At 38.9% G+C, this 23,558-nt stretch overlaps 1 protein-coding gene across 1 annotated transcript in view; it reads right to left on the bottom strand.

Annotated features, from left to right (window-relative positions):
• The window catches only part of syne2b (spectrin repeat containing, nuclear envelope 2b), a 138,479-nt gene extending 114,921 nt beyond the window's left edge, over nt 1-23,558 (bottom strand). The window contains exons 1-28 of the mRNA XM_053501692.1: nt 23,471-23,558; nt 19,896-19,957; nt 18,522-18,617; nt 16,331-16,408; nt 16,157-16,249; nt 15,842-16,038; nt 14,691-14,890; nt 14,406-14,506; nt 13,838-13,927; nt 12,656-12,769; nt 12,117-12,254; nt 11,838-12,002; nt 11,471-11,583; nt 11,103-11,271; nt 10,877-10,973; nt 9,908-10,107; nt 9,638-9,802; nt 9,394-9,531; nt 9,163-9,264; nt 8,871-9,044; nt 8,613-8,771; nt 6,648-8,492; nt 5,805-6,281; nt 5,208-5,453; nt 4,913-5,038; nt 1,507-1,700; nt 1,281-1,359; nt 1,065-1,144 (exon numbers count right to left, since the gene is read on the bottom strand). Of these exons, the coding sequence (XP_053357667.1) occupies nt 1,065-1,144; nt 1,281-1,359; nt 1,507-1,700; nt 4,913-5,038; nt 5,208-5,453; nt 5,805-6,281; nt 6,648-8,492; nt 8,613-8,771; nt 8,871-9,044; nt 9,163-9,264; nt 9,394-9,531; nt 9,638-9,802; nt 9,908-10,107; nt 10,877-10,973; nt 11,103-11,271; nt 11,471-11,583; nt 11,838-12,002; nt 12,117-12,254; nt 12,656-12,769; nt 13,838-13,927; nt 14,406-14,506; nt 14,691-14,890; nt 15,842-16,038; nt 16,157-16,249; nt 16,331-16,408; nt 18,522-18,617; nt 19,896-19,957; nt 23,471-23,558 (5,786 nt within the window). The remainder of the gene's footprint in view (nt 1-1,064; nt 1,145-1,280; nt 1,360-1,506; nt 1,701-4,912; nt 5,039-5,207; nt 5,454-5,804; nt 6,282-6,647; nt 8,493-8,612; nt 8,772-8,870; nt 9,045-9,162; nt 9,265-9,393; nt 9,532-9,637; nt 9,803-9,907; nt 10,108-10,876; nt 10,974-11,102; nt 11,272-11,470; nt 11,584-11,837; nt 12,003-12,116; nt 12,255-12,655; nt 12,770-13,837; nt 13,928-14,405; nt 14,507-14,690; nt 14,891-15,841; nt 16,039-16,156; nt 16,250-16,330; nt 16,409-18,521; nt 18,618-19,895; nt 19,958-23,470) is intronic.

Below are 23,558 nucleotides of genomic sequence, written 5' to 3'. Positions count from 1 at the left end.
AGAATAATAATGAATACTTTTGACACTACTTTTTAAACTGCCTTTGTCGGATGTATTCATACTCAACACATACTTAAAAAAGTCTCTCTAAGACACATACATTTTTCAATGGGCCTTAAATTAACTACACAATGCAATCATATGCTGTTGCTGTGTCACTGTTTTGACAATCTTATGCAACATCAAACCACTTATTCTTTTTCTTATTTACTTTTACTTTTCTGTTGACAGAAAAATCCAACCACTGTCCCAAAGTCTTTTAACAGGGATGACACTGTGGTGTGGTGGCCATGTGTGAAAAACATTCTTCATGTCCCAAGACACAATCTTTCACAATTTTAGCTTAATTAATCTGGCATTGTCATGCTGGAATACAGTTGTGTTATCAGGAAAGAAAACACTTCGATTGACGTGATAACCTGGTCATTTAGTACATTCAGGTCGCCAGCTGAATTCATTTTATTCCCACATAATGTTGCTGAGACTAGACCTGAGCAACTGAAGCAACCCCGGATCATAACGCTGCTTTCAAAGACTTGTAAAGCGGGCACTATGCAGCAGGGTTTTTACCCAGACACACTCATTACTCTGGAATAAGCTCAAAATCTTTGTCCTCTCTAGCAAATTTTCACAAAAAGCCTAACTGACAAGCTGTTCAGTCCCACTGTGTAGAAATGCTAATAATAATTTCACTATTAAACATTTCCACAGTTAAAACTGCACCAAGCAGTTAAGTGGTTTGTGATCATGGTTATTTTTGTACGGCTAGGTTTTCCAAGTATTAATAATGCATTGGTCAGTTCATAATCCAATTTCAATAACTTCATCGATCTTCTTAGTTGTCTTAGTTACAATCAAATGATCTTATTAAGTATTTGCTTATTTAAATTTAAACAGTTTATTTATTTTTTTACCAGGCTGTGTATACAGTATATACAGGCCCATTTAAAATAGTATATATTTTCCACCTTTACTAATGAACTAATTCATCAATATAAACAAATAGCACCATGAACAGCTAATCATCCTTCAAAGAAAACATTAAAGTAGTCGTTTCGCTCTACCTGTCCTCCTCTGTGCTGATCTGCTTCAGTATCGCTTTCTTCTCCACAGTTTTTGGCCGTTGAGCTGAGAAAGGGAAAATCTACAACACACGTGTTTCTACGTTAAGTACAAAATAAACATGGGGGGGGAATTTGACCTCTAATATAAAGTCCAAAAACTTTCTATAAAATCATGGCCTAGACAAACATCCAACTTTGTTATCTCTTTACACGTACCTCTGTAGTGATTTCCACGGGTTTCTGTGGAAGAGCAGGTTTCTGCTGAAATGTCTGTATTGTCTGCTCTACAGGCGCACTAACATGTAGTAGGAGAGAAAAGCTTCAACAGAGGAGCGTGCGAATTGAAAAATTATTGCTGATGTGTATAGTTCAGCCATTTTCAGTAGAATCAAAATGCTATGATAAATGCTATGCATGGTAAATATGTATTTCCTTTTCTTACCCAGAGCCTGTTGGTGTCATGTCCTGATCTTCACTAGACGGACACTGGATGGCAGGGAGTGTCGTCTCAGATTCCCCGGGCTGAACCTGTGCCAGCCTGTTGGCATCTTCTGGACTCAATGTCGCACACAGCTGCTTAAGGGCCTCCAGCTGTTGTTCAGCCGAAACTAGACTGCTTGAGGCAGAGAAGCAGGCCTGGAGGTGGGGTACAAGCACAAAACTCCAACATAAGAGCTTAAAAAGTCGTTTGAGGAATGTGCTTGAGGTGTTTAAAGAAGAATGAAAATCTATTCTAAAGGGCGGAGGGTCCTAGGAGTAATGCAACGATTTGCAATGTTATTAAAAAAAAAAGTAGTTGAAAAATATTTAACACTATGGTGCAACAGTAGCTTCAGTTTATCGCTGCACGTCACAGCTGATTATTTTCCAATATTTTTACATCACACCCCAAGTATATAATTTTTTTGTGAAGTCTGAGAAACAGGCCAATCCGTTAGATAGAATAAAAGACTTAAGAGTCCTTGTTTGTTAAAATGTGAAACATGGTTAGAGTGCAGATAATTCATTTTCACGCCTGGGAATTAAGGAGTTAATAAAGTTTTATAAATTAATAAATTCATACAATCACTATCAAATTTTATCGATATAATGGGGTGATTCCATCTCAAATCAACCAATGGGTTCCACCACATGATCACAGATTTTGCTAATTTTTTCACCAATTGTTGGTATTGGCATGAAAATAAAAACCCCAAATTTTTTTGTCCCAACTCCCGCTCGTTAAAAAATGGCAGCCATCTTGATTTTTGGCCTCGATGTGCTTCGAGACGTGCCACGCCCCTTTTTGAAATCCTCTTTTTCTAGATAACTCACTTGCTGTATGTCATATGAAGATGAAACTGGGTATATTTATGTAATTTTTTATGTAGATTCAGATTCTGGCTTCTGGAATTTGGCTATCTCTTGTGGTTATGGAGATATTTCTGAAAAACCATTATTTTGGGGTACCCCTTTTCGACCCCCCAGAACCCAAGGTCTGCATGTATATATGTCACTCAAAAAAATAGGAGTTACTTCACATCACCTCATCTTGAAAATAAATAAAAACCAGAGTTGTGTTATGCCTTGTTTTATAGAAATCTTTAAAAATGAATTGTCCAGGTTTTGCAACATTTTATGATTTGACACACAGAAATGTACTGCAATATCTGTAGAATACTTAATGCATACCCATAAAATCTGCTCCTTTCAAAGTAAAAGTAACCTTAAATTCTTCTGTAATGCATATCTAGTCAAAGACTGTTTCTCTTGGAGTTCTTTTAAATAAACAGCTTGGGCCATGGCTGTATAGTGATGAGCTGTGCAGGAGTCACATTTTTCACAAAGTCTCATAATAAAATCAGACACAAAGACATGTCAGAAATTTTGCCATGGCTTTCATGATTCCACTGCTTGAACTGAACAGTGTCATCTGGGTCCAAATCAGCATTTTCAAATATACCATCAAGATTAGGGCTGGGCCAGATTATACCTTTCATATGACCTAGAAGCTATTGAAGAAATAGCTTTTTTTAAAATAGAAAATAAAATAAAAATGAATGAAGACATATTTTGGGATAAAATCAGGTGTACCTTGTGTGGGGCTCTAATGAGATTATATTGGTACTAGTTTGGGGTCACCAGGTGACATGACCAAAAAGCTATTGAAGAAATAGTGATTTATTTAATAAAAATATATAATATTTGCAAATTAATTCACAATACTCAATTAATATTATCTATTAACCAGATGAACCAGAATTGGTTTGTAAAAATGGTGCAACTTCAGTAGTGTGTTTTTGTAGAACATAACATGCAAGCGGGTCGTCGTGGCGAAGGGAGGAAACACCACAAACCTTTTTTATAATTTAAAGCAGAAGCACTTGTTTGAGTACAACAAAGCTGTTAAAGTACGTGAAAAACTTCCATGAGCCGTAGCATAATTTATCCATGTTTTTTGTTTGCTCGTTTTGTTTTTACTCAAGAGTTTTGAGTTTTATTATTTGACCTATTTATTTACCACACTGCAGTTTTATGTTGCAAAGCAACTCTTTTTAAGTTTTGTGTATATTATACATGGTTATGCTCAGGATACGTCAGCCCATTTCCACTGGAAATGCCTTTTGGTTAAATTGTCAGCAAGGAATTTGCATTTGCACTGTTAAAATTTTATATAGCTTTAATGCACATACAAACAGCTGCTAGTTAATAGAAAGTAAGTTGATGTTTTTTTTTTGCACTAATAAAGTTTTGGAATTGTAAAGTATTTTGACTCGTGTCAATCATATCGTCAATTATATCGTTATCGCAAATGTTCAAATATATATCGTGATAAATATTTTTGGCCATATTGCCCTTCGCTAATTAAGATAATCAGATAGTTTTGATTTAGGGGGGCACTGCTCACGCCTGTGCAACATATAGTCACGAGAATCCAAAGAACAGACAAGCTTTGCCATCAAGTCTTTGTAATCAGATTGTGATTAAGACAACAAACTACATTGGAAAGATTCAGTAAAAGAATTAACATAAATGAAACACACTCAGTTAGTACGAAGAAAAAGTTGGTGCAATCATCCTCAAGTTCCTTGAGTGCGAGGTCACTTATGGAGTTGGTTGGAGATGATTCAACTTTCTGATCAGTATGAACCTGAATGGTTCAGTTACATGATACTGTTCGACAGTGATACATGTATCTTACATGTACCACCATAAAATGACACATTTACTGGTAGATAAGGCCTATTGTGTAGATCCATGTACATTCTCTGTATATAAAATGTGTATCAAATCGTAAAACATTTGTAAAACCTGGACAATTCATTTTTGATGATTTCTATAAAACAGGGCATAACACACCTCTGGTTTTTATTTATTTTCAAGATAAGGTGATGTGAAGTAACCCCTATTTTTTTGAGTAACATATATACATGCAGACCTTGGGTTCTGGGGGGTCGAAAAGGGGTACCCCAAAATAATGTTTTTTTAGAAATATCTCCATAACCACAGGAGATAGCCAAATTCTGATTACGGAATCTGAATCTACATAAAAAAAATACATAAATATACCCAGTTTCATCTCCATATGACATACAGCAAGTGAGTTATCTAGGAAAAGAGGATTTCAAAAAGGGGCGTGGCACGTCTCGAAGCGCGTCGAGGCCAAAAATCAAGATGGCTGCCATTTTTTAAGGAGTGGGAGTTGGAACAAAAAAATTGGGGGGTTTTATTTTCATGCCAATACCAACAATTGGTGAAAAAATCAGCAAAATCTGAGAAGTGATGGTGGAAAATTTCTCTTCCACTGGTTCATTTGAGATGGAATCACCCAATGCTAAATCGCATACAGAGGCCAACGCACATCCTACCTCCCACTCAGTTCTGACAGACTGAGTAAAGAGCTCCAGGTCTTGGAGCTGAGACGAGGTGCAGAAACCTTCCATTCCTTGTTTAGCTTTCAGGAATTCCTTCAGGAGCTCAAGATTAAATGATTCCTGAAATACATTCAAACACGTGATTCAAAATCTAGTCCACATTTGTACATTTTTTTGAAGAAGGAATCACATGGGCATGCAATAGGAACATAATTGCAATTTATATTATTCTGAGGTTGGAATAAGCTCTTTAGTTTAATAAAATTCTTTCATGATTCATTTAGTCTACAAAACACATTTTTTTAAAAAGCACCTGTTTCTGAATTGCCTTCTTGTCGTTAAATATGCTGATAGCCTCTAGAATGTGCTCTTGAAGGCAGCGCTTGGCATCTTCATAATTGTTTTTTGCCAATGCCTCTGCCTCTGAATAAGCCTGGGGAGGAGCCTGGTCCTGAGCTGGAGGTTTAACCTGAGCAGCTAAGTGCTGCTGGCGTTCCTCTTGCACTTGGGACTGTGGCTTTTGTAAAACTTGTACCTGAGACGGCATCTGAAGAGTTTGACTTGGAATCTGAACTTGAAATAGAGCCTCAGTCCTGTTATGTGACCACTGCTGATATTGAGTTTGAGGTTGATGTGGAGCAGGAGCTGGAGGTCTTACAGGAGCCAGGGCTACAAGTTTCGCTTGAGTAAGGGCCTTCTGTTGGGGTTGCTCCTGCTCTGGTAACTGTGGCTTTTGTAAAACTTGTACCTGAAGTTGAGTTTGGCTCTGAATCTGATCTTGAAATAGAACCTCGGCCCTGTTTTGAGGCCTTGGCTGTTGTTGAGTTTGAGGTTGTGGTTGAACAGTACCTTGGGGTCTTGCAGGTGCCAGGGGTGGAGGTATGACCGAAGTAATTGCCTTCCCTGGCAGCTGAGGTTTTGACTGCAGTGACTGGCTCTGAAACTGAACTTGAAATGGAGCTTCAGGCCTGTTTTGTGGCCACGACTGTTGAGTTTGTGGCTGCTGTGAAGCAGGACGTTGAGGTCTTACTGGGGCTTGGGATGGTGGTTGGGCCCAAGGTGTGTGGGACATTGTTTGAGGCACGATTTTCATAAACTGTACTTGGGACTGTGGCTCTGGTTGCATAGACCATTGGACTTGTGGGTATTCAGACATCTGAATTTGTGGGTAACTCTGTCTGACCATGTCGGATTGTCTACCTGGCTGCCAGTGCTGTAATGGTAGCACTGATTGAGCTGGGCTTTGATGGCTTAATTGTGAATAAGGTTGGCCTGGTGATTGGGAACTAAATTGGGTCCCAGGCTGACCCTGCGGCTGAGGACTGGGGAGACCCTGCGACTGAGGACTGGGGAGACCCTGCGACTGAGGACTGGGGAAACCCTGCGACTGAGGACTGGGGAAACCCTGCGGCTGAGGACTGGGGAGACCCTGTGGCTGAGGACTGGGGAGACCCTGCGGCTGAGGACTGCGGAGACCCTGCGGCTGAGGACTGCGGAGACCCTGCGGCTGAGGACTGCGGAGACCCTGCGGCTGAGGACTGGGGAGACCCTGCGGCTGAGGACTGGGGAGACCCTGCGGCTGAGGACTGGGGAGACCCTGCGGCTGAGGACTGGGGAGACCCTGCGGCTGAGGACTGGGGAGACCCTGCGGCTGAGGACTGGGGAGACCCTGCGGCTGAGGACTGGGGAAACCCTGCGGCTGAGGGTAAGTCTGTAATTGACCTAAAACCTGGACACTGGAGTAAGTCTGTGTCTCTATCCCTCCTCTTAATGGTGCCCATTGCTGAGGGCAGACTTGAGTTTGAGTCACACCATGCGACTGTGGATGGCTCTGGCTCTGAAATTGTACCTGAGTCGAAATATGAGTCGGAATATGAGTCGCCATGAAACCCTGGTTTGGGGCCTCATGATAACTCTGTACCCCTCCGTCAGGCATGATTTGTCTCCACTGATGTTGAGGCTGGATGTGGGGTTGTGGTCTTAACTGAATGTTGTCATGAGTATGACTCATGCCCATGACGTGAGGTGGGGATTGAGGTGATTTATAGAGTTGTGGTTCACTCTGAGGCATGCTGATTATTCGAGGTTGAATAGGAGCCGTATTTTTGGGCTGGGCTGTCATCATGGTAACACCCTGAGACTGACTGGAAGATACTGCTTGATGGGGTGGAGATTGGGGTACACCTAGGTGTGGCAACCTTTCAGTTGTTAGTTGATGTTGAATTGGTGTTGGGGGTTGTCTAATATTTTGACTTTCTGCCCCCATGCCTGGCAAATATTGATAAGCTTGGGGTTGAGTCTGAGCCATTACTGGCTGTTGTATCTGAGTCATGACTGACGATCGCATCTCTGATTGCTTTGTTGGTGGCTGAAATAATGAGGTGGCGGAGAATGGTTGTGGATGCCGTTGCTCTTTAGAGAGAATTTGGGAGACAGGAGACTGTTGGTGCGTTTGAACAAATTTAGGTTGTGCTACAGACTGTTGGATTTGATCCATTTTGGGGTCTGTCACTGATTGGGTTTGCCCCATTTTAGCTTTCACAGCAGATTGCTGTTGCTGTACTTGAGTCACTTGGAATTGCGTCTGGGTAACGCTCTTGGGCTCAGACTGGACAGGTCCCATTGTAGGCTGGGATGCAACACTAGCAAATACTGTCATAGGATGATGTTGTTGGGGTTCATTAACTTGCAGCACAGAATGCTGTTGCTGGCCTTGAGTCACTTCAGCATGTGTCTGTGTAATCATCTTGGCTTGAGTCTGGTTTGCATGTGATGTAGAAATCTGAGCTTGAGATCTAACACTGGTGGTAATAGTGACAGGCTGCTGTTGCTGGACCCTAGTCACTTTAGTTTGTGCCTGAACCTGGTCTGAGATAGATACCGGGGACGGAGACACAGCAGTGGTAATAACCTTGGGCTGTGGTGGTACTTCACCCATTTGTTCTTGGGCCAAAACCTCTGCTTGAGCCTTTTGTTGTATCCAAGGCCTATTCTCTGCACGCTTCTGGGATTTTCTTATCTTCATTGACCGATGGAATACGGTTTGCTGTTGGCTTTCACCTTGTTTCTGTATTCGCGCCTGCTGCTGCTGACCTCGCGTTTGTTGCTGAGTGTCCAGTTCCATCTGTAGTTGTGTTGGTTCTTGTTGCACAGTCAAAGGTTGTTGCCTTGTGGGCGCTTGCTGAATTTGCTCTGGTGTTTGTTCTGTATCCTGAGATTCCATGGATTTTTTGTCATCACCTCTTTTTCGTCTCTTTGGTTCCCCGAGTGCCACAGCACCTACCAGTTCACTGTGTGGCCTGACTTCAGGAAGATTCTGCAGTGGGGTATCAGCTTCAGCTTTTTTCTGACCTGGAAAGTCCTCCACTGCTTCTTTCATTAACTGTGATTTTGTTACCGTTTGCGTTTGACCCTTTTCCTCTTGGTATTCCTGCACAACAATCACGGGCACTGGCTGGGGTGGCGTTTCAGGTGAAACCTCTTGCTCCTGAATGAAGACTTTTTGTGGAGGCTGATGTCCTGTAGGGCTTCGGTCCCTGCGAGAGCCCAAAGAGCTAAGCATCCCAAGAGCCTCCTACAGAAACATACAAATTGATCATATTTTTTTTTCTTATAATCAGTCATGAACTATGAACGAAAGGACATTTTAGATGTGGGACAAATCAGATGGCCTGATATAAAAGTCTAAAAAGACCTGTGATTGTGCGACAGTGGCACGAACTCTGTCCTGCATGGTAGAAGCAATGAGGTACTGCAGAGGGGAGTTTTTCTGACGTGACATCACCATCTCCTGCAGGTCCTGCTCCTCCATCACCACCTGACCCTCTAGCTGCAGACCTTTAGAAATCAGGGACTACAAAAAAGGAAGAATATAAAAAAAAACATATGTGCAGTCTATTTGTTCAGTTTTTAAATAATGCAGAGATTATTTTTGAGAAACAAAAAAAAGTACCCGGGTCCTGGGATCCTGTCCCCTCTGGTGTCGTGATTTTTCATTTACAAGCTCATAATACTCTCTGATTTCAACCTCCCAGTTTATAAGTTCGGCCAGACGGACGTCCAGGCTCGACACGTTTTGCTGCAGCTCTTCACATACTTGCACGGCCTCACAGAGCGTCTGCAGCACCTGCCCATGTGAATGTATAAAAATACATAAATACATCACAAATACTTTAAAAACCACATGATTTAAAAAAAATATTAAGTTTTTTTCTGTTGTTTGAAAGATGCCATCTTTGGTTTACCTCTGGAATGGCCTGCTTGAGTTTGTTTAGAGTTTCAGCTGAGCACTCAAGTGACGGAGAGAGAGACTCCAGCTCAACGTCCTGTATTTTCCTTATCATAAACTAAGCACCAGAAAACAGTTCTCAGTAATCATTATTTCAACAGCAAATGACAAACACTCAGAGACTACAACTTCTGTTAGTATTTCATAATTATATGCAGGAAGATGCATGATTTTTTTTTTATTGTACCTGTAGTCTCTTCCGGTACGTTATAAGTGATCCTGACAGCACTTCGACTGGTTCCTTTAGAAGTTGCTTGGCTTCTCTAATGAAACCCTGCAGAGACTGAGGACTCGGTGGACTTAAACTTTGCTCTTCAACAAGCTCCTAGGAGAGGAACGAGGAGGTTAAATGTCTTCATTTACCCTCACCGTTAATTTAAAAAACAGGATAAGTTAAATAAATAAAAAAAAACATTTAAAAAGGGACTCACAAACTGGGTTCTTTTAACAAACTCGGCCCACATCAGGTTAATCCTGCAGAGATCGTCAGAAATCGAGCGGCTGGTCTGTGGATCAGTGACGTCCATTAGGTAGTTTCCGACTTCGTTCAGACGCTCTCTGTAAGAGCTCCACTCAGACATCATCTCTACCGTCACCTAGTGTGAGAGGACATGCAGTCACATTCATTCAGTTTGTAATCTGAAACACAGCTCTTTTTGTTTAAACACATGAAAGTGGGTAGCTGTACTGCAGGTGCATACTTCAGCTTGCTGTCCATGTCTGTTGCTCTGAGTTCCCTGCTCCAGCCAGGCCTGCAGAGAGCTGTAGGTGTCGCAGTAGGAGTCCCAAGCCGTCAGTGTGCGTGCTATTGTACCTTTTACCATCTTCACCTCTTCCAGCATAGCTGCAGTCTCGGCCTCCAAATCCTTCATCTGATTACTTACACGGTTTGCATCACCCGCTGGCAAAGAGAGCGAGAGATCAAAGTAATTATGAAGTATGAAATGATTTAGCACTTTAATCCTGTAAATCAAAATGTCCACCCCAATTTTTAATCTGGTATAACCAAATAAGAAAAAAAAAAATCTAAATTAAAGCTTCATCCAACAAATTAATTGTCATTCTTTAATTCTTTTCCTCCTTAAAAACGATCCATCTGATTATCCATTGCATGGCCGCCATGACTATTTCAAATCAACCCAAAAAAAAAGGAGTAACCAAATTTTTTACTTTTTGAACATTTCTGAAATGCAAGCCTGAGGAAGCTTTTAAGTTACTATGGCATTTTTTTTTTAATTCCAAAAGAAATTTTAATTCCAATAAAGATCAACTTAAGGTGCAAATATGGGCTGCTTGGTGGACAAGCTGTGAGAGTCAATGAAGGCAGGGCTGTTCCTGTTCCAGCTAGAGTGATGTCATGCCTGAAGACAAATTCTGGGCGCTTATCTTTGATTTCAGTCCACATGGGAGCCAAAACTTGACAACATTTTCAGGGTATGGTTGATTCAAACGGTACTGATGGCCATGCAATGGGGATAATTTTCTATGATCTTATAGACTGTTTTATAAGGAAAGAAGGCTGTTTTTCAAGACCATACTTTGACTGATTTAAAATTGAGTCAAAATTTTTATTTATTTATTTTTTTACAGAGTGGTACATCATATCTGCTTTCATCCTGAAGTACTCGAGCTTTGTCTTTTCACTCTTCGGCCAGAAAACATTCACTCACCCAGAGCAGACTTGCTGGTATATTTGTTAGCAATGTGTCTCAGCTTGCAAAGAGTTCCTTCCAGCAAAGAAGGCAGTCCCTGCTTGTTGACGGTCTCCTACAAGACCAAACACACACTTTCATTCCAACGCACGTTAATTTTACAGACTACAAAAAACAGGCTTATACAGATGTGAGAATGAATGCCATTTGCTCACTTGTTATATTCTCTCACATTTCCACTTACATTAAAGTCCTTCATCAGGACACGCACAGTTTCCTGGGAAATATAACCCCTTTTCCAGGTGCGCAGCTTGAGAGTAAGTTGGGCCAGCAGATCTAACACTGTGTGTCTGTGCTCCTGGTATTCGAGCCTAATGCCATGATACTTAGCGCTGACACGCACAGTAGTGAACCTAATGCATGCAATCACACACAAAACATAGACAGATCAATAGAATTAAAAAATTGTTCTGACAGAGTACATTTATCGTAGAACAACATGCTCATTTTATCCGTAACAGCCGTGTTTCTGTTCGCACTTATAGCAGCTAAGTTTGCCTGTCCTAAAACATCACAAATGACCAAGGAAGAGTTTAATTTCGATTTACGAACCTTCTCTTTATCTCCTCCAGTTTGTCAGAAGGCACCATCATATCTCCGTAATCACTCGTATTCTGGAATATCTGGAACGTCTTCACGTGACGAGGCATTTCCTCTAGACATAACTACACACATAACAACTCAAGTCAAAATAAATAAAAAAATGTATGGGAATCACCATGCATGATAATTTCCTAAAATTTTTTGTTTAGTTTGATAGTTTTGATAGTTTGACACACTATTTTATGCAAATAAAATGATATTTATTTAATTGATCAATAATTATGAATCTACAGTAAATGAGATTGTCACGTCTGGATTACCTTACCAACCTCACATATCTACTAATTCTACAGCTCTGCAGATTTATTAGACGCACCTTAAACAGCTCGTGTTTCTCCCGGGCCTCCTGAGCGGCTTGAGTGTGGTCCTGACGGTCATAATTTCCATCGACCAGCGCCTCCTCGGCCCTCAGCAACCAGCGGCCCACAGTGTCCAGAGGAGAGGGCAAACTCAGGTCTAACTCTGTCTTATACTCACGCAGCTACAACCCACAATCAAACGTCACATTAATAACTATTTACATACGTAATCCAGTAATGTAGATGATGGTTCTTTGGGGTTCCTCAGTCAGCACAATAATGCTGTGACCTCTGACCTTTTCAGCCAGGGAATCCCAGGCATGTCGGAGAGCACGCTGCTCCTCACTTAGCTTCCCCGTCCTCTTCATGGCTGTTAGCAGCGGCATCACGGGCCGGCGCTGCTCGTTAAAGGACACCACGAAAGTCTGGAACACCTGGCGCAAAGGAAGGGTTCTGTTAGAGACTGATCACATCAATTTAAAATAAATCAGGATTTAAATGAGCTTTATTTTGCACAGAACACGAGTCTTGAGTCAGTTCATGAGGGCAGAGAGAGTGATCGCAAACAGGTGTGCACGATTAGAACTCTGGTATGTGTGAACTTAAAGGGCCAGGAGTAGCTCAGTGGTTAAAGCATTGGATTACGGTTCGGAAGATCCCAGGTTCAAACCCCACAACCACCATGTTGCCACTGTTGGGCCCTTGAGCAAGGCCCTTAACCCTCAACTGCTCAGATGTGTAATGAGATAAAAATGTAAGTTGCTCTGGATAAGAGTGTCTGCCAAATGCCTAAATGTAAATGTAAACTTGTTATTTGATTTAGATCGGTCCTTACATGGTATCTCTCGGCGTAGCTCTCATCCTCTGTACACTCCCATCCCTCCAGCAGCTCCTGGTACGCCTGCTCCAGCCAACACGTCACCTCCTGGACTTTCTGAGTAGTCGAGGTCTAAAAATATTTTAAAGAATATTAAAAAAAAAAAACTAAATAAATAAACATTAAAAAATTAAAACGTGAATAGAATTGACTGTTATTTATCCCATGTTGAAGTTTCACTATGACATGTTTAATTTTCTCACTAGTTCCAGATGTTAGATTTGTATTAATGTGATTGCTCTAATCAGCGATTGCTGTAATCATTTCTGTAGTTACAGTATACACAGAGGAGACTTCACATAAACTTAAACATGTGACTGTTCTTATGGTAAAGTTTTCTGTATGTAAAATGTTTATTTGATGTTTGTCTAAGAGTTTAGACCCGAGAGCCCTGATCATGAGATTACAGTACAGTAGGAGGGCTGATCGAGTCAACTTGTCACATAAAGTGCTGGGGTGATCTTCAATATACAGTATGCACAAAGGTATTTATCCGAACATTTATTATAGAATTCAGATGTTTCAATCAATCAGGATCCTTATTCTAGTTACTAAATTACAAGTGTAAATAGACATAGTGAGTCTCCTCAAGATACTGCAAAGTGTTACTCGACCACAGTGGTATGATTTGTTTATGAAAGTTTGTGTAGTAACTTGAAAAAACTTAGGCCATCTGAAAGTCAGTGCTGTTTTAAGTTCTGTGACGGCGATTCACTCTAACCTTGCCAAGATTTACTGGAAGGTATTAAGGGCACCGTTATAGAGGTCACCTCTTTTCATCAAGCCACACACCACCTAAGGAACACTAAAATAAACAGCTGCTGATGTGTCCATGACAACGAGTCTGATAAGCCTGTTACTACTGCGAGAAGCTAATGAAAATGTTATGATCTGTATTTTGATGAATAAAACAGGATAAATTACTATTATTTACTAGAGTTTAGCTTTTTATACAACAGTGTGTCTCAATGTTCGGTCCTGATAGGTCATGAGATGATTATAAAGTTTCTATAACACGGCCATGGACTGTATTAATCCTTACTTAGCCTGTGTCGATTAAAACAAAGCAGTAAAGTAATACAAAACATAGAGAGAGAGAGAGAGAGAGAGAGAGAGAGAAGTTGATTGAGGTGAAAGGACCTGTCGGAGTGGAGAGGTTGCAACAGCAGGCGTGAAGTCACAGGGCAGATTTACAGGAGAGATGGACGCAGTAGGAGAAAGATACTGAACCTTTGGTAGAAAGAAAGTTTAAAATGAAACATTAAAGCAACATGTTGAACAAAAGCATTTAAACAATATTGTCTTATTCCAAATGTAGGGAAGAATCATCCATGACTTAAAAAAATCTACTTTTCTTTAGTTTTATAAAACACCATTGGTTGCTCACCAGTTTAGTTAGCATCACTTAAGCTTGCCTCAAATGTGAAATAGAATTTTTTTTAAAAAAAACATGCTTATCCTTAAATAAAGTGGAATTGTAGTATTCATCATAATCACAAACTGATTAAACATGGAGCTATGACTCTCTTAAGCTCTGCAATCTTCTACTGCAAAAGAATATTTGGTGGAAATAGTGTCTAAGAAAAAGAACAAGTGTGTAAGAAAAAGTGCCACAGTGGCAAAAATTATGTAAGAATGAAGGTTTTCTTAAATTATTTTTAAAACAATTTTAAAAACTAAACTGATGCCAGAATCCATAACACTGTACCTGCATGTCATCTTCAGAAGCAGGTAAGTCTTTGGAGTATTGCAAGAACTGGGCCACGTACGTCATTATGGACTTCTCATCTGGATCTCTCACATCGACATCTGACAAACACACACAAATATATATAAGTATTTGCCACATTTCATTTCTGCATTCATTACCAAAAGTCACAGTCGGATGGCGATACAAAAACCTAAAAAATCCAATGTACAGTAAAAAAGGAAGGGTCTGTAACACACACACACACACACACACACACACACACACACACACACACACACGCACCTGCTGGATCCAGTAATCTGGGTATGTGTAACTCTCTCTCAGCAACATGGAACGCCTCCTCCAGGTTCTGTCTGTTGCTTCTGGTTCTGGCTTTGGATAAGCTCACTACATCCGGCCTCAGGGCACAAAGGATGGCCAAGAACACCACGCCGCTCCTCCAGCTCACCTTAAAGTCCTTCACAGTCAGAGTACAGCCGGCTCTGAGACAGACACACAGACAGAGAGACAGATTTCGATAAATCTCTAAAATAGACCCGATTAACAGAGGATGTATGACAGACTATAAAAAGACGTAATTTTTTTTTTTATTATGATCACAAAAAAAATGATCTAGAAGAATATGTAGCGCTATATTTAACCCTTTAATTGTCAAATTTTGCTAGACAGAGTACAAAAAAAAAATCCAGTCCTGTTGTCGGTTAATATAGGAAACATACCTAAGCCTGATTTTTAGGATTGTTAATAATGTGGACTAAAAGTGCACTAGATAAGTACTGTATGAGTACAACCACGCACTAATTACAGACTTTACTAATTATTACAATTAGCATTGGTGGGTGTGGCCAAACCACTAGATAAAATACTGAGACTATGAAATTTCAAACTAGATTTAAAGCAAACTGATTTAGGGCTTTTTGTATAAAAAAACTGTCTTCGATTCAGACCAGAGTGAAGTTAATAGTTTTCGCATGATGAAATATCCCAGTAACATTTAAACTATTTTATTTATTACAGAACGCATTTTGTTTGGTCGTAGTTAAACCAAATGCTAAGGAACATGAGAGAATCGATTTGTTTTTTGTTTTCATTTATGTTATAGCAGCTATAAACGGCCTTTCCCTCAAAAGTCTCTATTCTATTCAAGTAATTAACACCAAAACCACAGCTTATTACAGCCTGACAGCTTTGTCCTGAAGACTTTCTTGCAGGTGAAAACTAAGCAGCAGACTTCTTACTGTATATGAACGCTTATTAAACATCCTTAATCAGAAAACTTCTAAACTATGTATGTGTACGAGTTAGTGATATGAGGCCACATACAGTCCATGAGCGGTTTTGTGTATGTACTGATGTACTGTGTCAATTAAAATTTTACATCTTAAAAGTTTTCAAACCACAGGAAAATATTTTCTAGTTTAAGTCTCTCTCACTTGTGGCACTGCTCTCTGACCCAGAGCAGCAGGGCTTTTTTAGCGGAGATCCTAAAGCGTGTGTGTAGCGGTGACCCTCCTGGTGGAACTGGGCTGCTGCGTGCACTGCTGTTCGTCGACCGCGTGTCCAGACTGGCCAGAGACTCCAGAGACGACTGGCGAGAGCTGAAGGACAGCGTGCTCGCCAACTCCTCGATCTGAATAAAAATAAATAAAGAGGAAATTAAGACTGTGTGTTGTAAACACTTCTGCATCCATGTGTTTTTAATTGTAAGCAAAGCTGTTTCAGCCATGAGCAGCTAGAGTTAAACTCACATGGAAGTGCATGATGATGGTCCAGATCAGCCCTAGGATGATGGAGGGCTTGCCATCCATGATATCAGGAACATTTATGTTGACCAGTTTGATCTAAAAGCACAAATGAGCAATGCTAGCACATTTCATTCTCTCTAACATGACACAGGGAGCTGAGGATCATTAAAGTCTTACTGATTTCCCCCTGAGGAAGGCCAGGGCTCTCTCGATGTTCATCCTGTGCTGGAACACCCCTCTGCCTTTCTCTCGACTCTGAAAACAAAAAAGACAGGTCGGCTAAGCAAAGGAGAAAAAGAAAGTCTGCCATTTAGAGTCATACATACAGTACACCTACTACTTTCACTCTCACTACGAAAAGTTTTATTTCAACAGGGCAGGGGTTAATGTGCTGGTGTAGCTCTTTTGTGCCGATATACTGTATTTCATATCTATATTAATAATCCAGTACATATAATCCAATAAAATGTGTTATTCGTTTAGCACTGTACCAATAATTGTACTGTAAATTTTTAGCATCAGGGAGTAAATGAACACAAGTCCTCTGCTTCTGCCTTTGCAAATCGCCCACATAGACGCCCTAAATATTTTATTTTCAGAGTCTCAAATGCTGTCATGGCATATCAGTAAAGCCCGTCCTGTGCTCACCCTAGGTTTCGTATTACCAATATGCCACACACTCGGTGCTGTTTGTTTTTCCTGTTCTTCACACGTATATTGATTTATAAGTACCATAAATAAGTTCTATTTCTTTCTTGTCATCTCAATGAGTTTTTTTTTTTTGCTGTACTTAGCCCTAGAACATTTAATATAGATCTAAATTTATAGTAGTGTGCAAACTTTGTTTTTACAGTACATGTTTATTTTATGATTTTTCTTATTAAGTCAGAACAAAAAACATTTGTGATTTCCAAACATTAGCATTCCAGCAAAACCCTCACCGGTAAAAAAAAATATATTTGTAAGTAAAAAAAAAGTAGCACCTTATGTAAAATGCCACTATTCAGACCAAAAATCTTTTTTTAAAGAAAGCGTCTGGGTTTTGCTGCATGAAAAAAGAGGCAGGTACGACAGAGTTATCAGAAGGTCTGTGGCTGGTTACTGCGTTTCATAGTATTTTTTTCATGTAGGAACTTTTGAAGGTTCCTCTTCAACAGTTATTTAAGTTATTTAATTATAAATTAATTACATACTTTCAAGTTGTTTTACTGTATAGGACTTTGCCTGAACACTTAAGTTTCTCTATACTGTATATGCTTCAGTCTTACACTGCTCCAGTTTGCATATTAACACTTATTTATTTGTTCTGCTTCTAATACAAAATAATTATTTAACATTAATAGTAGTAATTTATAGTTTTGATGCCTGTCTGACTTGTATTCAGTGTTGGATGTAACGCTTTACAAAAGTTAGAGTACTTGGATTACTTTGAGTAATCTAACGCGTTAGGGCCGCCATTTAAGTACTCAGTTATTTAGTTCTTTTTTCAAAAATGTAATCCATTATTCAGACAATTTATGCAATCCGTGAGCCAGACAGCAGTGATTTGTCGTGTTTGTCGTGTCCAATTCCTCCTCCGTCACTAGGGGGCTTCCACATTAAAGCTACTACTACCACTTGGTTGGGAGGCCTGGGGACTATCATGTGTTTCCTCCGAACCACGTGACGCCAGCCGACTGTATCTTTTTCGAACTGCTTGTTCACGCACCTCTGGGGGCGGTGTAACACACTCGAAGGACAGCGCTATCCGCTCCTTCTGCTTGCGTGAGCTCACAGACGCCCCGATTGGCTGTAGAGCCGTGATTAATGTGGGAACACTAAGTACTCCTCATCCCTTCCCTCTGAGAGACCTCGGCCAATCAGCTCTCTCTAGACCTCCGGCTGCGAGAGGTTACAGCATCACCCGGGAATCAAACTAGTTACTTTTATCAGAAAGTAACGCTGTAATTTATAGTTTAACGCTGCTTGTATTTATAGTTTATTTGCGCTACGTTTGAATTTGTATCTGTAGGAACTCAATAACCTAAATGATTATAATTGCCCATTCTAAACAACATGTCACTAATAATAATAATAATAATAATAATAAATAATAATAAAAAAAAATTTGCATGTGAGGCATCACATTTAATTAGTCAAGCTCACCTCCTTTAGCTTCAAGCATGTATCACTTTATAGAAAGAGTTTTAGGACAACACAAGGTCAAAAGGTCCTACACAAATGCTTGCAACCATCACTAACAAATTTACACCACTGACTAAAACACCAGACTTTTATTTCTTTACATAAAGCAGTTATCCAGATAATCGAACAGTACAAAATACACTTGAACAAGATAAGTTTAGGAAGTTTTGGGGAAGACACTCACCAGCCTTTGGCTGCACATCACCTCCAGGAGGTCCAGCAATCTGGAACCGTCTCTGAAATCATTGAATAAATCCAGCACAGCCACAGGAGGCCTTCTCTGAGAAAAGAAGAAAAAGAGTACACCTGGTTAAATCCAACAGAGAGACTAACTCTAACTAACTTTAGAAAAAAAAAAAAAAAACAGCGTTATAGTAAACCTGGTACACTTACAAACACAAATATAAGCATCCTATACTCTGCAATCTCTGATTATTACTTCTTTTATTTAATTGTTTATTTATCCATCTTGAGACTAAAATCACTTTAACAAATGAATATTATATATAATATATTTAATGTTAACCACAATACATTTATACCTTCGTAAACAGTTTCTTATTCATTTAAATCTGCAAGTTATTCCATAAAAATAAATGCCTCTATCATAAGATCATACACTTTATTTCAGCCTTTTTTCTGTTAGCAGTTTAGAAGGATATGGGAAAAAAAAACTGTTGAATTAAAAAAACAATCTAGGGTAAAAAAATAATAATAATAAATAGTGTGTGTTTGAGAAAGATTGTAAATCTCTGTCTAAGCAGCCGTGACATTTCTCAGCTTCTGTGCTTATTTATAAACCTCAACTAAACATTATGCTGCTGTACTGAGATCAGGTTTGTGTATTGGCTTGAGTGACATGAATGAATTAAAATTATTGGCAAAAAAAAAAAAAAAGATCAACCCATGCAATGCTCTATTTTCAGGCAATTCTCAACAGATCCAGACTTAATATAAATAATTTATGTGTCCAATTGTGAACGATTTTCCCAAGAATGTAATTTCCATAACTTCTAAATATAATCCTGCTATTTGTCTCATAAGATAATGGAGGAAAGAAAATATATATTTTTTCACTAATTATTTTGAAGAGTGTCAATAATTCAGAAGTCAACTTGTAGGTCAAAATAAGACTAGAGCAGTGAGTGAGCGTGTGTGTGTGTGGCTAACTCCTGTTGCTGTCCGTCTTTATATTCCACAGCAGGTTATATTTATCCTCTTTGAGCCCCCACACTTTATGCAGAAATGACCTTTACTTTAGAGAAGGCGAAACTTTTATCAATTGTTGTAAATGAGAATAATAAAAATCGGCTCTAAAAATGGTTGCAGAGCCTTGAACCTAACCCTTAATTAACTTTATTGACTTTTAGAGATATAATTAAAACCCTTCATAAATACTGAGATGATATTGTTGTTATTTTTACTCCAGAGCCGGTGCTCACGTCTGTCTTGAATGATCAGTAGGAAAATATGACACCACCCACAAACACCCACAAACACACTTCAGTGTAATGAGGTTTGGGATAACATGTTTAAACTTTCACCCCCCTGACCTCACCTTGGATAGCTGTGCATTCACCCAGTTGGTGAAGGTTCTCTTCTGAATCTGCTCCTGCTCCACTGAGGGAAGAAAACAGAAAAATTAAAAACTTATTAAGGATTTAAGAGCAGATTAAAAGCAGATCATCCTTCCTTAATTAATTAGAAATAGGTGAGTTACTGTATACTCAAATACTCCATCTTTGACTTTTTCACTTTATATTAATTCAATTCAAGATTTAAGATTCAAAGAACTTTATTTATCCCAGAAGGAAATTGATTAAATGTAATTGATTAGTCTCAAAGCATTGTTATTTCCAGTCTCAAAAAAAAAAAAAAACTCTGGAAGTAAGGCTTTAAAAGGAACAAGTTCAATTCAATTCAATTCAATTTTATTTATATAGCGCTTTTAACAAGTAGGAGAAATATCCCTTTGGTGATACCTCCACAGAAATAAGGATGAAATACAGTGCATTTGTAAAGCTACTAAGCTTATTTAGTTAATTTCAGGCCTTTTCACAAACACATGACGGGACAGTTTTGATCCGGTGCTTTAAACACAGTTCTGCTGATCTCAAATAAATTATTTTCTACAAAGATAGTGCGAGGAAATGGCAAAGTAGGACTACAACCTGGCACCATGCACGCACGCACGCACACACACACACACACACACACACACACACACACACACACACACACAGCGTGTAACTTTCAGCATGCAAAACAATTCCGTTTGTTTACCCGTTTTACCCGCTTCCTTCCTATAAATATCTGCAAAATCAGTCAAGTCCTTAACCAGGCGCAACTCGCATTCGACTTCCATCCTTCCAAAATTCACTTCCTTTTTTTTGGTTGAGGTCCTTTACCAAGCTCGGCCGTAATCCTAGACACGTAAACCTTTAGATTCTCATACAGGACTGCAGATTTTTTTTTAAAGTTTTTAAGGTTTCTTGTAAGCAAGCTAACGAAATTATTTCACACACATTGATCTCTTAAGAACTCTTCTTGTTCGTTCTTGACCTCTTTTCTCTCTATCACACTTAGGAAACTCTGAAAGCATCTCTTCACTCCAGAGCTGATATACATGATCCCACTCACCATGAATAACACGCTGCAAACTTAATCCGGGCAAAGACACAGAGGTGCCACTTACACCTGAGGGATTTGTGGTGTGAGAACTGAAGCATGAGGGCAAGTAGATTTTTTATTTAAGAGGTGAATCCTTTTTAATAAAGTATTGGTTGTTTCACAGCAAGTTGGCTTTCACTTTTTTGCCTCATAGTCAAGCAGGTGTCAAACCACATCCCTGTTGTTTGCGTTTTTTTAAAGACCTTGGCTGGGGTGATGCTGGCTCGTGTTAGTAAGCGGGCCGCAATCGAGCGTGAGAGAAGAGATAAAGAAAAGAGCAAGAATTATAGCGGTCACTGCAATCATTTGTCAAATATAATTATGACAACAACAACAATAATAATAATAATAATTATTATTATTATTAGAGATGAAGCAAAACCACTTTTCTAGATACCCTGAGAATCTTACAATACTGAAACCATTTCCTTAAAAACTACAATTTAGGATTCTATATTCTATATTAAATGTGCAATAAAACAAACAAACAAATAAATAAATAGGATTAAGCTAAGGTCGAAGCAAGTTTATTAAAGATTGAATCTATACTACTAGACTATACAAGTACACAATAAATAAGAAGAATATTTATAAAAATGACAAATGATACCATTATTGTCTTGGTTTTGTACGTTTATGTGTAAATAACAATTAATTTTTTTTTTTGTGCAGCCTGGACTTTTAGTATGATAATTAAGGCCAACTTCCCTTTCCGTGGCACTGAAATCACTGAGACTGGAAACCTTATTATAATTTTCTTTAAAACAACCATCATGGTGAGAACACAAAGCCAACTTGCAGAAAAAAGCAAAGAAGAAGAAGCCGTAAGGTTTATACGATTTTTTTTTTTTGTTTTGACACCTTGTCACGAGACCATTGTATTTGCATACTCATTAATATTCATTAGCGTTGTATTTGCTATAGTGACTAATTTTATTTTTCATTTTCATTTTTACACACATCCTTACACACGTAATAAAAGTTTTAAGTAACGTGTATGGTCTGTGTCAATCTTTAACTCACTGGGAAAAATGATTTCCAACAAGGACAGCTTTCCCACAACAGCCTTTTCCTTAAAAAATATAATTAATATAATAGTATATAGTAAAATAGTATAGTAAAATAAACATATAATAAAATCCCATCCTGTAAACATTTAAAAGTAAAAAAATGTATAATTAAAATCAATAAATTGTTCAAATGCCACTCCTATTTCCAGTTGTTCAGATACAATTATTTTTCCCTCCAATATTCACCCTGGGTATCATCTCTTGTTAAAACCCCAATAATAGTCTCCATCAGACTTTGGCATTAGTTCACCATCAGGAGTTGATTCATCAAAGGTTTTTTTGACAATCCTACAATACAATTGATGCCATTTAGTGTGAACTCCTATTTTTTCCCTCATAAAAAAACACTTCAACATGCAACTATAATAATTTTTAAATCATGCAAACTCACCCATTTTGCCTAAAATCACTCTGATCACCTGGTTTTTAGTCCTAGACTTACTGCACATTAATGCGCTGTGGTAAAAATAGTTCAGCAATGTGCCTCATCTTGCAAATCCATGGATGACAATTAAACCACCAAAAATGTTCATGCGAGTCCAAAACACAGGAATATTATGCAAGCACGGGTCTTAGTGCTGTTAACCAGGATGTAGGACTCAGCTTTGTGAATAAGAACAACCACACCTTTCAGGTAACACACACACACACACACACACAAGTCCACACACGTTCGATTTTTATATCTCTGATACATAGCCTATAACTTTGTCCAAGTAGGAAATTATTTGGTGTAAAATTAAAAAAATAATTTAATCCCTAATCACTGTCCAGTAGCTAAGAGAGAATTAAATATATACAACAAAACATTTTAATTGTTCAACTCGTTCGGATGCAAAGTAAAAGAGAGACATTAAATGTTTTACCTGAGGCTGTATTTCAGCTGATGTTTTAACAGATACACTTTGAGGGACTTTCTTAAGAAAATGTTAACTTCATACAATAACCCTTAGAAAATACGGAGCTTTAAAATAATAAATTAACAAAAGGCAAAAATGCTGAGCTATGGAGAAATATTGTGCGAAACGGTTTTAATTAATCTACATCACTTATATTCTTCAGAGCAATTAATCGATTAATGACTGATCCTGTAATCTTACATTTATATGACTCTAATGACCTTCTCTGTGTTTTAAAAACAGCCCTCTGGTTTATTTATGAAGCCATTCTCTATAAACTGCCTCCACACATCATCACTATGTTACAGTGGAAAGTCAGCAGCCGTCAAGACTAAATGGTGAATCTGCTCGTGTTTGATGTCGGCCAGGTTCGCTCGATGTTAAATTCACTTATTACTTTGTTCCGGCTTAGACATTTAAATAGGTTGTGATTTTGTTAGTTTTTTTTTTTGTTGAACATGTCTAAATCACCTGCAACAGATGTATGAACTGACCTTGGAGCAGCACATGGACGTCATCGATGTCCAGTGGGAGGGAACCACGCTCCTCGCCTGGCTCCTCCCAGGTCCTCTCTGATGCCAT

This window comes from Clarias gariepinus, chromosome 8 (assembly GCF_024256425.1).
Source record: "Clarias gariepinus isolate MV-2021 ecotype Netherlands chromosome 8, CGAR_prim_01v2, whole genome shotgun sequence".
NCBI lineage: Eukaryota > Metazoa > Chordata > Actinopteri > Siluriformes > Clariidae > Clarias > Clarias gariepinus.
The sequence above is the reverse complement of the archived record's forward strand: the minus strand, read 5'-3'. Positions and strand labels throughout refer to the sequence as shown.